Genomic DNA, 16187 nt, shown 5'->3' with positions numbered 1-16187 from the left:
AAAATGTAAAATATTCACAATTGGCGATATTGGCATGAAGCCAGGTTTCCGACAATCTAACGATATCGTTATATCAATCAGGCAGATTAGACATAACTTCATCTGTGTTGGTTGTAAGACCACGGGCGTTTTAGTAATAGACATTCAGACTTTGACCAAGGCTTCCCTTGACTCACGTTCTTCGACACAACACCCTTATACCGAGAAAAAAGGCAGCGACCCAAAAATGGACAAGAAAGAGGGCCACCATCGGAAGTGTGGATTCTGGGGTGAGGGATGACGCGTCATTTTGGAACAGCCACGACGGTTTCTTTCACAACTGCTCGGAGAACTTGGGAAACGTTCACCCTGGGTGCACTGTTGTCTAAACGTTGAAACGTTTCCTCGGCTGTCAACATATCAAACCGACCAGGCGAATCATTTTTGAATAAAACCTCATATGCGCCGGTCCACCGCTGTCTTCTCCGCCGATGCTAGAGTCCGTGTTTCTTGTTGGGCGCGTAGCCCTGACATCAGATTCAGCGCCGACAGGTCTCGTCGCCGAAGGATTGTTGCGCCTTGAATGATTCTTGTATTTGTACCGGTTTTTTTTTTCAGACTGCAAAAACATGACGTATCCGTTAGCCTAAATATCTAAGCATGTGCAGTGGAACCGTCGAGAACACGACACACACTGTAAAAATTGTTGTCTGCCGAAGAACTGAGCAGAGCATCAATCGCACACTTCCTTGCGCCCCGCCATCCGTGGATCGGCAACAAGGACCAAGGACATGTGGGATTGCTGTGGGTTGTTTCTGGACAAGAACTTTCGAGGAAGATTTGTGAGCTGCTGTGGCTACTTTTTATTCGGTTATAAAATCTAGAAGTTGCTAAGTATATCGTTTGATCGAAATGAAACGCACTGTATATAACTAGGTATTTACAGAGATCTCAGACACTGCAAGAGTATCACAAAAAGAGTTTATTCGTGATTGTTGGCACTGAGCTTATGGCGAAGGGCAAAGTAGGTGTACCCAGGGTTTAAAGAGGACAAGCCTAATTGAACGCTATTTAAAGAAATGAATGATTGCGTGCATTCTTTTTTTTTTTTTTTTTACAGACAGGAACGGAAGATTTGTTTCAGCTGTTGTTTAATGCAGAAGAAAAATGCGGCCCAGACCGGAAGCCTGATGGCACGACACAATCCACGGGGAAGGGACACTCCGGAAATTGTAAGTATATTTTTATGTGTATAGCCAGTTCATCAAATTGTCATAGTATGTTACCTATACAGATCAAGAAACTCTGCGCGGCCGAGCATTCTAGTGCGTTTTTAAAATATTTCTGCGAGGTCATCCAAGAAATCTGTAGAGTAGCAACAAGAACGGTGGTGAACACAAGAATACAACGCAGTCCTGAAAAAGAGCAGGTGGCGAGGCCAGGACGGACGCGTCTGTCGCTTCGCGGCGTATGTTCGCCGAGCCTCGGCGTGTAATGTGCCTCTTGGGGCTGATCGGTCAGAGGTCCACCAACGATGACGACATTCGTGGGCCTTGCCTTCTAGCTAGCATTTCGCCGTGACACGGCATCACGTGCCTGGAAGGTTGAGACATTGAGGTGACGTCCGCTGCGTTCCTCGTGAAACGCTATTCTAAATATAGCGTTTTTTTTTAAAGATCGAAATACATCTACAAAGTTGTTTTTGGCCCGCGATTTTCTTTTTTTTTTCGGGGGGGGGGGGGGGGGGGGGAAGGGAATTGGTTGAGCAGCCAAGTCTTTTCATTATTGATCTCCTGGTTTCAGGTCAGAATCGGTGAAGTATTGACCCAGGAATAGCACTATAAATCACTGTAAGAATAGAGCGAACACTATGCCATCCGTGTGCGATCGGAGGCAACTTTCGAGACGTCGTCTAGTCCTTTTCTTTTCTATTGACTTGTATGTTCATTTCAGCCCCAGTGTCAGGTTTATTCAACATGGCTAACTATATCTTTCCTTTCCTTGCTTGCACTTGACCAGTTCTTTTTTTCTCTGCATGTTTGACACCTTATTCGAGAAAAGCCTCAACGGAATATTAGTTGACATTACATTTCTTCTCAGCGGACACAACGGGTACTGAACGGACTATCACACCATTTGAAACAGCAGCCAATGTAGAATTCTTCGTCATTGCCGGGTGAGTCGAAGCATCAATTAATCTAATAGGACTTCAAAATAGCTCAGATGTTTTGAGTCTCTACCCCTAACAATCGTTGTCTGCGACGCAGTTAATGTAAAAAAAAAATTTATGAGAAAAGATGTTTATTTCAAGAACCAATGAGTGCTAAGGAAACAGGACAAAATATTGTTAACAAGAAGCTTGGCTGGGACCGATACGCGCATTTGTAAACGGTGGGCGATACTCGGCATGGTAATGCCGCCCTTGCCGTACTGGTTGCTTCTCGAAGATGTCTTAGCGTCGTCACACGTAGCAACGGGCGATTGCTGCGCCGGATGGCAGTGGACGTCGCGTGTTTATCACTGGGGCGCGTGTTAAACTACTCACCTCCCCTCGTTCACGCCGCTTCGCGGCGACAGACGGGGGTTGCTGATTCAAGTGCCCCAGTGATACTAACATGTAATTTCGCCGCGAAGCGCTGTGGAAGGGGGGGGGGGGGGGTAATTCAAAACTCGCCCCAGTGATACACGCGCAAGGACTGCCGGTAAGCGTAGCAACTCTCCGTTGCTATGTGCGACGACGCTGCGTTCTCTTTGAGGAGCAGCCAGTCCGGGACGAGCGGCGTTGCCATACCGCGTATCGCCTACCATTTACAAATGCCCGTATGGTTCCCCTTTGCCCACAGGAAATGAGGCGCCAACAAAATAGATTCCTCCCTATTCACTTTGAAATAAGCCAACACCTTTTAAGTTAAACTATGAACATCAATGCCGTTTGTAGGGAAGTCAGTCGTTAAGCAATGTAGACAAGTTATGAACGAGAAATAGAAGTACATTAATGATAATTACCCGACAAGCTTCACGAATATTGGATGCACAGGAGACCTGGTGCGTGGCAAACGTAGCTAAACATTATATCATGCGAGAAGGAACACACACACATGCGCATACACGCACGCTCACAAACACGCACGCACATGCGCGCGTAGGCATGAACACACATGCACACACATATGGCACATACACGCGCACCCGCACAGCTACACACACACATATACGCACAGATGTACTCACTCAGGCACACGCACTGTTGCACGCACTCACACACACAACTCAACTAAGCCAGGAAATGTGTGATTTACTTTTTTATTATTTTCTTTACTAGTATAGAACTATGCCTGCCATGTGGCTGCTCCAGCGGAAATTTCTATACTCCATTCATACTCCAGCTGAGACCAAAAGCTCCGCCTTCAGCGCGAGCTCGCTGGCTTCCTCAGTGCTTTGGTTGCGCGTATCTGCTCGTTCACACTTGTGTTAGCAATGGCAGAAAGATCGAGCTGAAAGCGCAGCTTCTAGTCTAAGTTGAACGGTGAACGGAGTATAGACCTTTGCAAAAAAAGCTCTCTGGGCGCCGATATTTTCCGAATCGAGCGACCCCTATCAGCCAGAAATTTCTGCCACCCGCCTGAGCTGTGGAAACCCGGCCAGCGTGACTCCCCACCTGCATTGTACATTCGGAGTTCGCCGGCTTTTCTCAAAAGTTGTTACTTTATTGGCCTGTTTAGGATGCTTATCTTTTGTGTGTTATCTTCCACTGTGAGAACCAGGGAATACCAGGGCTCGTAGCCTGCTCGGCCTTCGCAGGAAACGAACGAAGATAGCGAACGTCAAGCAGTCCGCGACGCGGGCAGTTTGACGTTCTTGGAGGATTATTTACGTTGAGATAATCTCCAAAAAACCTTCCCGGCTACGTTTCGGGTCTTTGCGAAAAATAGCTGATAGGGTCGGGTCCGGGGTGTGGGGACGGAATAGACACGTTCGTCCATTTGCTTTGAAGCTGTGCAAAAAAGCAGCTCTCTTCTACATGTGCCCCAAAACACGCCAGACTCCGTCCGATCGTCGTGAAGTGAGTATGGTCGGCAGTGTATATTGGATATGCTGTGTTATTTGAGACCTTTCTCAAACCCTGTTCAGATAACGCGGCACAGTGGGGTACGTAGAATATATTTATTTATTTTTAATTAGAATGCAATTAAATGCAAAGGTTTTCATCATCATCATCGTACAATATATGTCGTTCAATTGGTGAGACTTGTTGAATTTTGTGTTGTGGGCGGGGAATATTCATGCAGTTCCAAAATCCCGTGTGGTCATTAAAACATTTGTAGATTGACAGGGCTAAGTGTATGGTGCCGTAAAAAGATCAACATAAAATTAAACAAACATTCCAGTTGCATTTGTTCTCTCGCGCACAGACTCACCAAAACAGCTTTCATTTCTTTGTTCTTGTTCCCCAAAATAGTACAATGTACCCTTGAAAACCCCGAGAAATTATATTCGCCATAAAACACAAAATAAAAAAATATAACGCGACAATGTAGCCTCCACCAGCGTACGGAAGTGCGCCTACGCAGGCCGGAACAGCCCACTGAGAGAAAAACCCACAGCCCAGCGCAGGTGGGCAACACTGACGTACCCTCTCAAAACCAGGGACGCACGCTGTAAATCGCCTCGTTCGAGACTGCCGCTGAAACAGCCTTGTTTTCTACAGTTTATGGAGTTTCACCGTCAACGTGGGTTAATCCCATGCCAACTTTTTGCTGCATTGTCGTCATTGTCCGTGAAGCCTGGTTGCCCCGAGTGCTGCCAGCATGGTGTCCATAACACGAGACTTTTGTTCTAGGCTTGAGACCATCGCTTCGGCACTTTCGTTCACCGCGCATCTTTTGGCAAAGCATCATGACGTTCAAGAGAAAGTGAGGGCTGAAGTGAAATCGCTCCTGGAAAAAGATGTAAGTCTGGCAGATAAATGGCTTAGTACAAAAAAGTATCAAGGTTTTTAAAAGCTAAATTTGTAGTTACTGATTTGCCTGAAAATTGGCTCAACACATTAGTAGAAACATTGGAATTACTAACCCAAATTACAAATCGCAACAGCTTTTTTCGCGTAGTTATTGAAGTTTTATTTTTGGTCTAAGAGGTTGAGAGAGTCTAACATTCTACTGGTAACAGTGAAAACGTGTTGGTAAAAAAAAACACAAGAAGCAGAAGAGAGCACTTGGAGGCGCTTTCTGAAGCCTTGGCCAGTTGCGAAAGCTTGGAAAACAGCAACAAAAGAAAGGAACAACACAAAAAGAGGACGTGGGGATGTTAGACTCGGAGTCGCGTGCTGGGAAGCCTGAGAGATGAGTTACCGTCGGCCTGTTTCTCGAAATATGTAATTCTGCAGATGATGGTTTGACAGGTAGATAAATATGCAACTGCAAATTCTTAATAGTATTGTTAAATAGTCAAACATGGCAATAGGCACCTGCGCTTGCTTGTTCGAAACGGATGCACCCACAATCTCACACGCTACGTTCCCGAAAAAAAATTCTTGCCAATTCTTATGTACAAAACCAAAACCGTCGCATGCTCCTTCCTATCCAACGTACGTACACCAACCTTCGAAATTCTCATTTAGAGCTCCCTCAAATGAAAACTGAAGTGGTTTCGAGCAGGCTAACTTCTTCACTTTATTTCCTTAAAGACCTCTTCGGAGGTATTATATAAAGGAATCCCTTGCAACGGAAAAAAAAGACAAATGCCACAGATATTTATTATTGAAGCTACGAGTTTCATGAAAGTGTATGGGCAGATGATGGCAGCGATCTGGTGAGAAAGACCGTTCCAGTCAGAGGCTGCTCGTGAAAAAAAAATAGAAGAAAAAGGCAGTGGTGCGAGTGCAGCGGCGAGAGGCTTGGAATGGGTAACCGGTGCCCCGGGATACGCGCGCAGAGGGTGCAATGTACTGCGCGCGGGCTAGCGAAGAATAATAGATTTTGTGAAATAAAGAGACTTTTTATGCACCAAAGACAAGAAAAATTAGTTACTTTAAATCAGCTTCCATTGATGAAATGGCAGCCTCGTACCAATATGAACAAGGAATGAATCTAGTGGCGCGGATTTGAACCGCTTCGAGAGTTTTAGCAACATAAACTTGATAATGATTCCAGACGGCGGATGCACATTCTAACTTTGATCTAATGAGTGATTTGTAAGTTGGCATTTCGACGCCTAAGTAATCCTAGCGTTCTCTTTAGAGATGCGATAATGTTAGTGACATTCAAACGTTATGATCGATCCTTACAGAGAGTGACACCAAAGTATTGTTAAGAGTCCACTAATTCTGCGGGATTTTGAGCGATGACACAGCGGAAGACATAGGGGTTACAGCGGCAGCGGCGGGGAGAAGGCATGAGTTTACATTTATCAATTTTAAGTATCATAAGCCAGCAGTTGTCCCACAGCCGAATGCTGTTAAGATCATTCTCAAAAAAAGAAAGAAATTGGTCAGCGGCGTTAGTGACTGAGCGATATATAACGCAATCATCGGCGAACATGCGGATATCGGAAGACGTATGCTGCGGCAGATCATAAATATATGTCAGCAAGAGAAGCGGACCAAGAACAGGTCCTTGAGGGACTCCTGAGGTTCCTGGGAGAGAATATAAAGGTGCAGCTGTTAATAAGAACAGATTGGGAGCGGGGCTTCCATTTTTTTTATCCAATCGAAGATGTCGGGATTTAAGTTTAACTGTGCAAGTTTTTGTAACAAGAGCTTATGATGTTCTTTGCGAACAGCTTTAGACAAGTCTAAGAAAGTGTCGTTAGTCTGAATAATGGAGTTTAGGCTGGCATGCTGGTCAAAAAGAAAGATGACCAGCTGAGATTCCCAAGAGTGGCCCTTACAAAACCCGTGCCGAGATTTATGGAAGAAATTATTCGAGTCCAAAAAATCCTTGATTTGAGGATCGAGTACATGTTCGATGATTTTTTAACGCACGCTTGTGAAAGAAATGGCGTATCTTTGTTACCTAATTTGTAGATTTGAACGATTTTTTTCTTTTTTCAGTCAGCTGGAATTATGCCCGTGCAAGTGACAGAGAAAAAAGTAAACATATATAGGTTGCCGAAATACACTTAGTAATCTGAAGAATGTTTCAATTAATCTATTGGCACCGGTTGACGATGGCAGTTTCATATTTTCCGTTATAAGTGAAATGCCGTCGGCTATGAACGTGATGGGGAGCATTGCGGACCGTATAATAGAAGGTTGCAGAGGAATTCGAAATCTAGGGTTTCTAGAAGAAACAGATACGAAGGCATTATTAAATACGTTAGCAGATTCAGAGTCGTTGACAATCTCTCCTAAATCATTGTTGAGGGTAACCATGTGTATCTGCTGCGGATGTGTTACTCGCCGGAACCTCCATGGGTTAAGGTAAAAATTTTAGGCAGTTCAAAATGGAAAAAAACAACGTTTTACATTTTGAATTGCAGTTAGGTAATATTTTTTTTGTGTGCCCCGTAGTATTTTCCTTGCGCACAAGGGCTCACTTGTACCTTTTCTGCAAAAAAATATACTTTTCTTTATTTTGGAGTTATTGTTGCGTTTGTTTGAACCATGGTTTTTGGCAATTGGCGCGGAAACTGCTTTTGTTATTGTATTTTTTATTTAGTTCGTTCACTTTTCCTCTAAAAACAACAAGGTTTTTATCAATAGCTTGGTTATGAAAGACCCTTTCGAAATATTGAAATAATCTGTTCAACACTCGATTTATCGCTTCATAATTGTCTTTGTCGTAGAAGCGAATTTTTTTCTTGCAGTTTCACTTTTCTCTTTAATGGCCAATGAAAAAAATACCAAGTCACTATTTTCACGAGTTTCAAGAAGTTTAGGTGATGAACTAGTGCTAAAGGAACGTGCAACCGTGAGTTGGACAGTGGCGCCACCCCTTGCCAGATAGGGGAAGTTTCCTGGCCACTCGTGCCGCCAACTCCATACTTCGCCTCAAAACTGAACGATGTGACCGACCGGCCGCATTTGCTTTGGACAGTCGTTTCAGTGTTTTAATGCTTTGTCATACAGCCTGCTTGATTTAGCCAATGTGCGTTTATTTTGTTCACTTGCTTCGTTAGTATCGGTTGTTTTTTTAGATTTTATTTGGCGCTCTACAAATTCTCACTCATATGATACAGGTGCTACCATGTCCTTGTGCCAAATAAATTGAATAAAATGTAAATGACAAAATTTTGCTCTAGACTTGTTTTTTGAAGCATCTGAAATACAATCCAAATTTCATATATCATTTTAGATGTTTTGACTACGTCCCGCAATCCTAACAATTCATTCGTTGTCTTTTTAATCGTTTTGCAGGGAAATGTCAACTACGACAACATCTCCAGGCTGCAGTACTTGAACCAAGTCATTTCAGAATCGCTAAGAGTATATCCTCCGATTCCGGGGTAGGTTTACTAATTTGATAAGAATGCTACGCTAACCTCGAGTATATTATATTTTTTCATATGTTATTTAGGTATCTTGATTTATAATCGATAGCAGTATTAACAAAACAAAGGAGAACGTTTATTAGTCAAGTGTATTCTAGTTTACAGACTTAACCAGATGCACTAAAGTTTGCAAATAAAATGCAACATTCTCATGCACATTACCCACCCCACATTTTTAAGAGCACTAAGGGCTGATTTTCAAGTTAAACTTAACATAAGAAAAAGCAAGACATAGAGTGTTTTATTAACTTATAATATTTGATTTAAGTTCTTTTATCGTAACTTTCTAGTTATATACGGAGGTGACTGAATTACACTGACCGGTTCAGGCTTAGACTTTCGTCTTCGCCGTTCGTTTCATTTTTTTTCTGATTACTCACGTCATATCAGTGTAACTAACCTTAAAACTCTTGCTGACCTTCATTCACTTGTGATGCGCCACAGGGTATCAAAGCTATGTCTTTTGCAGAAAATTTACTACTCGCCATCCAATTCACTCGTCACTTCTCTCTCAACCGTTTTATGTTTCAGCCCGCATTCATAACTCATATAAGATTAAACTTATTTCTTATAAGTCATTCTTGTTTTTTCTGCTCGTTTTCGCATCTACCCATTGCTGTCTGGGACGACTTGCCCCATAACATTGTTTGTCAACGTAATCAAGTTCTTTTTCGCCAAGATTTAAGTGCTTTTTGGGACCCTTGATGCATGTCTACTAAGTGTGATTGATTTTGTTGTTTTTGTGCTCTGTACTTTTGATTTATTCTGCTTTGTAACCCCCCCCCCCCCCTTACAGAATGCCCCTTGAGGGCGTGTAAGGTGTTTAAATAAATAAATAAAAGTATGTTCAAACGACAGGTCCAATATTCTGTATGCACCGTAAATATGATTCATTCTTCCTTCCAGCCAAGTCAACAGAAAATGTGTGAAGGATTTCGAATTCAACGGCTTTCGCATCCCAAAAGACACGCTAATTCAGGTTCCCGTTCGACTGATACACCATGATCCAAGATACTGGGTCAACCCCGAAGATTTCAATCCTGACAGGTAAAAGATCGACCTATTGTCATTGAGGTGTTTGTCATTAGAAAAAAAAATGCATAGCACTTCTTTATTATCCAGAGTAAAGACTTTGGATATGTAATCATTAGAGCATTCAATATTGACTTCACATATAAAGCGTGTCGCTTCAAAATTTACAGGGTTTTTTCACCGCAGAAATGAACTAGGCAGCGCCGAATGCTCATTCGTGGGCTAAAGTTAGCGCTACCGGTTCCAACCAGATGGAAAAGGTTCAAAACTAACCGTTATTTTAGTGAAACGTTTTCGATGGTCCACTAAGATGTCAGTAGTAATGGGGCCCATTCTCGTTAATTGTCTCCAGTGAGTTCCACACGTTTGAGGATTCCATCTAGAGCCATTTTCTCTTCGTTTATAACTTTTGTATAAGATAACGGTCAGTCTTGAAGCAGCAACCTGTTGGGCCCCAGCATGGCAGCTCATTGGCCATGCTGGGGCGGACCAACACCACCTAAAAATTGAACGCCTACAAATGTCCTCCTCTTTCTCAGTGGAACAACATTCCAGTTAGATGGTCCAATACTGCAATGCACCTCGCAGGTCAGAACCCAGGGATCTTGGGTTCATCCCTGCCAGTTTCGATCTGGACAAGCATTGCATCGGCGCGCGGTCATGAATAACTACTGCGTGATGCGCGTCAAAGACCCCGGGCTAGCGGTCGTACTGAAGAGGCTAAATTCCCCTCTGCTGTGAATAACAATGACTCAATCTTTCTGGCTCACTAACCTTCTTCTCTAGAAACAACTAACGACTCATTTAGCAATGCACCTTCCTATAAAATCCCACAGGGCTTCGAGGTCATCCCCGATTACACTGCAGAGAACGCAGGGAATTATTGGGCTGTCTGAATGTAGGCTCATGTCCGATTCGGGCGTTTTTGTATATCTCAGAAGCGGCACGGACGCACTCCTTTTTATCTTTGTGAGTTCATGAGAAAAATGAAAGCCGTTTACAACTCCCTGTAACGCCGAATTGGAGCGCAGCTCTTGAGGAGGAGGAGGGAAGGGTACTGGGGGGTGGGTCAAGTGACCTCGGGGGGCGGGGGGGTCACGTGACCTTGGGGGTCACGTGACCTTGTGGGAGTCCCGTGACCTTGGGGCGTCACGTGACGTCGGGGGGTCACGTGACCTGGGGCCACGTGACGATACCGATGACGTCATCAGTAGCGTCACTGATGACGCCATCAGTGATGATGATGACGATGCGGATGCCGGTGACGTCATCAGTGACGTCACTGATGACGTCACCGGCATCCGCAGCGTCATCGTCATCATCACTGATGACGATGCGGATGCCGGGGACGTCATCAGTGATGATGACGATGACGATGCGGATGCCGGTGACGTCATCAGTGACGTCACTGATGACGTCATCAGTGGCTATGACGTCAACGGGGGGTCACGTGACCTCGGGGGGTATCCCCAGGTCACGTGACCCCAGGGGGGGTCACTTGACCTGGGTAACCATCGTGACCCTCGTGAGGGTAACCCTAGTAACCCTTGTGAGGGCAACTCTCGTGACCCTCGTGAGGGTAACTCTCGTGACCCTCGTGAGGGTAACTCTCGTGACCCTCGTGAGGGTAACTCTCATAACCCTCGTGACCCTCGTGAGGGTAACCCTCGTGAAGGTTACCCTCACGAGGGTTACTAACCCTCGTAACCCTCGTGAGGGTTACGAGGGTAAGTAACCGTCGTGAGGGTAACTCTCATAACTCTCGTGACCCTCGTGAGGGTAACCCTCGTGAAGGTTACCCTCACGAGGGTTACTGATCCTCGTAACCCTCAAAAGGGTTACCTTCACGAGGGTTACCCTCACCAGGGTTACTAACCCTCGTAAACCTCGTGAGGGTTACAAGGGTAAGTAACCCTCGTGAGGGTAACCCTCGTGAAGGTAACCCTTTTGAGGGTAACTAACCCTCGTAACCCTCGTGAGGGTAACAAGGGTAAGTAACCCTCGTGGCCCTCGTGATCCTCGTGAGGGTAACCCTCATGAGATTAACCCTCGTAACCCTCAGGAGGGTTACGAGGGTTGCGGTTACGCCGACGCCGACGCCGACGCCGACGGCGACGCCGCTCAAGCCGGGAACGGGCCCCTAAGAGCTGCGCTCTAAAAAGAAAATAGAATGATGGCCAAAAACTTTCGGTGCATGTATCGTTTTTAGAGCGCAGCTCTTAGGGGCCCGTTCCCGGCTTGAGCGGCGTCGGCGTCGGCGTAACCAAGGTCACCCCAAGGTGACGCGACCCCCCAAGGTCATCCCAAGGTCACGTGACCCCCGAGGTCACCCGAAGGTCACGTGACCTCCCCGATGACGTCATCGTCACTGATGACGTCACCGACATCCGCATCGTCATCGTCATCATCACTGATGACGTCATCAGTGACGTCACTGATGACCTCACCGGCATCCGCATCGTCATCATCACTGATGACGTCCACAGTGACGTCACTGATGGCGTCACCGGCATCCGCATCGTCATCATCACGAATGACGTCATCAGTGACGTTACGGATGATGTCACCGACATCCGCATCGTAATCGTCATCATCGCTGATGACGTCATCGGAGTCCGCATCGTCATCGTCACTGATGACGTCATCAGTGACGTCACTGATGACATCATCGGCATCGTCACGCGACCCCCCAAGGTCACGTGACCTCCCAAGGTCACGTGACCCCCCCAGGTCACCTCACCCTCCCCCCCTCCCCAGTACCTTCCCTCCTTCTCCTCAAGAGCTGCGCTCTAATTCGGTGTTACAGGGAGTTGCAAACGGCTTTCACTTTTTTTATCCTTCTTTTTTCTTTTAAGTTTTGAAAACAAAAATTTCGAAGTTACATTACCTTCTTTTCTAGTCGTGATTATTATTACACAAGCAGTACAACGGATCATGGCGTTCGAGATTTTTCGCGCGCTGGCTGCGCACCGTAGACCATTGCATTCGCCGGTAGAGACTGTTGCTGCGGGGCGCTTGGTAACGCTCGCAACTAAATCAAACAACATATAAAAATTATCCGAAAATTATCATTGTCACCGTTGTCGTCGGTCTATGGAACTTGGCAGCAGCGCGAAATGTGCTCCTGGGCTCTCGCCAAAACATAGACTTTGGTAAAGAAGGAGTCTATCGAAATTTGAAGGTTCATGTTTTTAAAGAGGCAAAGCTGTAGAAAACATATCTGCACATGAGTGAAGCTCAGAAAGCAGTTTTCATGCATGACGACAAAAATATTTTTATACCTGTCCCGACGACCGATACAATATCCACGGATGACATATAGAGATTCGCACTAAGTCTTACATTTTGAGGTATCATCCAGCCAAACAGCGCAAAGACCGGAGCTGCGAACAAAAATTTCAAATCAACAGTGATCAGCCTACTTGTTTCCATCTGATGATAGAATCAATAAAATTGCGAGCTTCGTGCCGCGGGCTCTAACTTGACAGCGTGCTTGGAGGAGATTTTGTTTCTGTTTCTGGTTTGTTTATAAGTGCCGCATCCGGAGATCTGGAGAACTGGCTCGGCTTGCTTTTTCTACTAGGAAGCCGAGCGTTTGGACAGGCCAGAAAAAAAGCTTGCGAGAAACCTCAGTGGTCATAAACAGATCGTCATAACGCACCAAGCAGGCAGTGAGGGCGCCACAGAATTCCGAAATAAATTATTGTAGCCGATTTCTGTGCCGCGTATCCTTAGAGGCGTTAATTGGGACACGATACCCATCCGAACATTAACGCAGCGCTTGAGTCCAATCCGCGGCTTCGCGTGACCTCACTGTGATGACGTCAATGCATTAGCGCACAGGCTTCGAGTATCCTAGGCGGTGTTGGGAAGACTATCCGAGCAAGAGGGTTTAATACGCGGCACGTTGTCGTCGAAAACGCGAGCGCCATCTCTCGTTCCGGCGTCCCTCTAATAGTTTCGCCTCCAACAAACGATGCCAGTGTCCTATATTCTTTCGCTAATTCATTCAGGGTTAAGTGGACAATGTGTTGGAGGTCACGTGCCCCATGATCCATTCATCCATTCATATGTCAATGTCTCGCCACATGGTCACGCTCCAGCCCATTCCCACGAACAAAACGTGGTGAGGTAACGAACGGGAGGTGGCGGTATGGTTTGGCGAGTGCGTAGCTTCCAGCGCATTGTAATCTATTCGCTCACTTCATTCTTCGTTCAACAGCGGGGGAACACGCTAATGTTTTTTTTAATGCAGTTCCCTTACTTTTTGAGTTGATGACCAGCGAAATCTTTGTATCAATATGTATATATATATTTTTTTTACAACCAGATTCAGCCCGGAAAACAAGAAAACGATTGAGTCACCGGCCTACATACCTTTCGGCATCGGACTTCGGATCTGTCCAGCGGCGCGGTTCGCCGAAATTGCACTCGCATTAATTTTGTCTAAGATTGTGGCCAAGTTCAAGTTGCATCTCAGCGACCAACCAGTCAAGGTAAGGCGACCTTCATCAAACGATCACGAGACCACACGCGAAATTCAGTATGCTTTGCCTGGCACCCGCCTCCTCCTCCCCTCCCCCCTCCCTCAGAAAGCAATGCGGATAGCAACTAGCACATGATTGTGAAGAGAGTGAGAAGGCAGCGTACTCGATAGTCTACCTTCGCCCGCTCACCGTCGCCTAGACGTTAACTCTATGCAAAATGTCCATTCACCGGCTTTTGTTGTTATTCAAGTGAAGGGGGTAACTAGAGCAACTAAATTGGCTATGCTTTGGAGTAACGGCACTTAGCCATCTTTGTGCTTATTATCATTGTTGCCAGTTACCTAAAGCTTAATCTAAAATCACTGGAAAGGCTCTTCCGTCCTCCCCAAATGTTTATACAGTTCGTAACAGAGCAAATCACTATTATGGAAGCTTCCCAACACCGAATCTAATGCTGAAGAAATCGCACTTTTGAAGCATGACGATCGGCAGTTTCGTCTGCTCTGTACTAAGAACCAATATGGCAGCGCCCACAACAATATAGGGGAGCAAAATGTCAATTCCATAAGCGTAGCTCAATGAGTGGCTCTAGGGCTAATTGATTGGCTGATGCCGCAATGCACCGTTGCTTAATGTATCCAGGGAATTTTAGTCGTTGTGCACGTGCGACAACCTCGTTGGATCCCTGCGCTTGTACAGCATAAGTACAGTACAGAACGGCGCGAGCCGTATCGGGTACTGCCGCCTGCCTCCAGTGAACTAAAGTTATGGTAGCTTCACGCATGCGCCGAACTCTTGGTGAGATCGGTTTCTTGTCTTTGAACAAATGGGGCTTTATGTGTTTTCACTCAGTAGGACAAAGCCAGTAAGCGCGATTCATCGGAAGATTTTAGCGAATGACAAGTCGCCGATACACTTTCGGCCACGAAATTTGAATTGCAGCAGAACTCTGCACATAGGCTTTACGCGCTCGGGCTCTAAGCGCGTACTTAATATTCAAAGTCTCAAACGTGATAGGAATTATTAGTGCAATGCTGGTCTTTCTCAACTTAAAAAAATCTCGCTCGGCTCTTCACCCGATCGAGATTGGATTGTTTGTTCATAATTATATATCAACTTTGGGAATTCTGGGTACGCTTTCAGAAATACGGAACGCCAGTGCCCTAGTACTGGTAATCATTTACTGACGAGCAATCAGCATAGCCCATGAGTGGGCCATGCAATATAGCCCACCAATGGTCACGCGGTTGAGTAGCGAACTGGGTAGATTCCCGTTGATGTAACCCAGTATTACTTGGGATATCCTCTCTTGCAGAGAACCATCAAGTATGTTTCGCCAGCGACTCTTGCATTCGCCGATGGGGGAGCTTGGGTGTGGATGGAGAAGATATGAATACATCAACGTCGAGTTTAAACTCAACGGAAGGAGTCGCAACGCCTAAAAACAAGGAAAAAAATGATAGCCATTTACAACCCCTGTAACGCCGAATTAGAGCGCAGCTCTTGAGGAGGAGGAGGGAAGGGTACTGAGGGGAGGGTATACCCCTTCTTCATCCCCCTCACCTCGCCACCCTCCTTGCTACCCCTCCTCGCTTCTCTTCCTCCTCTCTCCTCGTCCTTCTTCTCGTCCTTCACCTCCTCCTCCCCTCATCCTTCAAGCTGCTTTCGTCCTCTCATCCTGTTCCCGCCTCCCTCTCTTCCTCTCCTCCTCCTCCCAGTCCTTCCCCTCCCGTCCTTCCCCTCCCCCTCCTTCTCTTCCCCGCACGGTGCATTATGGGACATTTCCCATAATGCACTGCGCGGTTACTTCAACGGTGACGCCGACGGCGACGGCGACGCCGTACAAGCCGGAAACGGGCGCCTAAGAGCTGCGCTCTAAAATGACGATATCTGTGTGAACTTGGCGTTTCGCTGAAAAAGACAACAAAAAGCTCGGAGAAGGCTGGCATCATATCGATCATGATGCCGTCCACTCTACACACGATCATGAATTAGATCGTCAACGTTGAACCACAGTGTAAATCGGTAATGTCTTGCACCCCTTATAACTGTCTACCTATGGCCCTGAACCGTTCAATTGATTTTCGAATTTTGCTATTACTTTTACAATGAACACGAGAGAAAAATATTCATAAGTCACGCTTTTAAGCACGTCGAAGTTATGTACCAAGGCGTTGAGATTTCTCAGGCACCATTTTT

General features: G+C 45.8%; 1 protein-coding gene across 1 annotated transcript; it reads left to right on the top strand.

Annotated features, from left to right (window-relative positions):
- The first annotated feature begins 226 nt into the window (after window positions 1-226).
- Window positions 227-15381, top strand: LOC8029514 (cytochrome P450 3A11). Its single transcript, XM_042286038.1, has 7 exons — window positions 227-269; window positions 2080-2155; window positions 4820-4928; window positions 8336-8424; window positions 9376-9516; window positions 13832-13997; window positions 15304-15381. Exons 1-7 carry the CDS (start codon window positions 227-229, stop codon window positions 15379-15381), a joined length of 702 nt encoding a protein of 233 aa, XP_042141972.1.
- The last annotated feature ends 806 nt before the right edge of the window (window positions 15382-16187 follow it).

The sequence above is a fragment of the Ixodes scapularis genome, unplaced genomic scaffold (assembly GCF_016920785.2).
Source record: "Ixodes scapularis isolate PalLabHiFi unplaced genomic scaffold, ASM1692078v2 PGA_scaffold6__148_contigs__length_123643588, whole genome shotgun sequence".
Lineage (NCBI taxonomy): Eukaryota > Metazoa > Arthropoda > Arachnida > Ixodida > Ixodidae > Ixodes > Ixodes scapularis.
The sequence above is the reverse complement of the archived record's forward strand: the minus strand, read 5'-3'. Positions and strand labels throughout refer to the sequence as shown.

Excerpts from the sequence above, each read along its gene's own strand:
- LOC8029514 (XM_042286038.1), top strand. The coding sequence starts at position 227 with ATGGACAAGAAAGAGGGCCACCATCGGAAGTGTGGATTCTGGG. Across the intron at positions 270-2,079 it reads TCGGAAGTGTGGATTCTGGG|CGGACACAACGGGTACTGAA; the intron begins GTGAGGGATGAC and ends ATTTCTTCTCAG. Across the intron at positions 9,517-13,831 it reads GAAGATTTCAATCCTGACAG|ATTCAGCCCGGAAAACAAGA; the intron begins GTAAAAGATCGA and ends TTTTACAACCAG.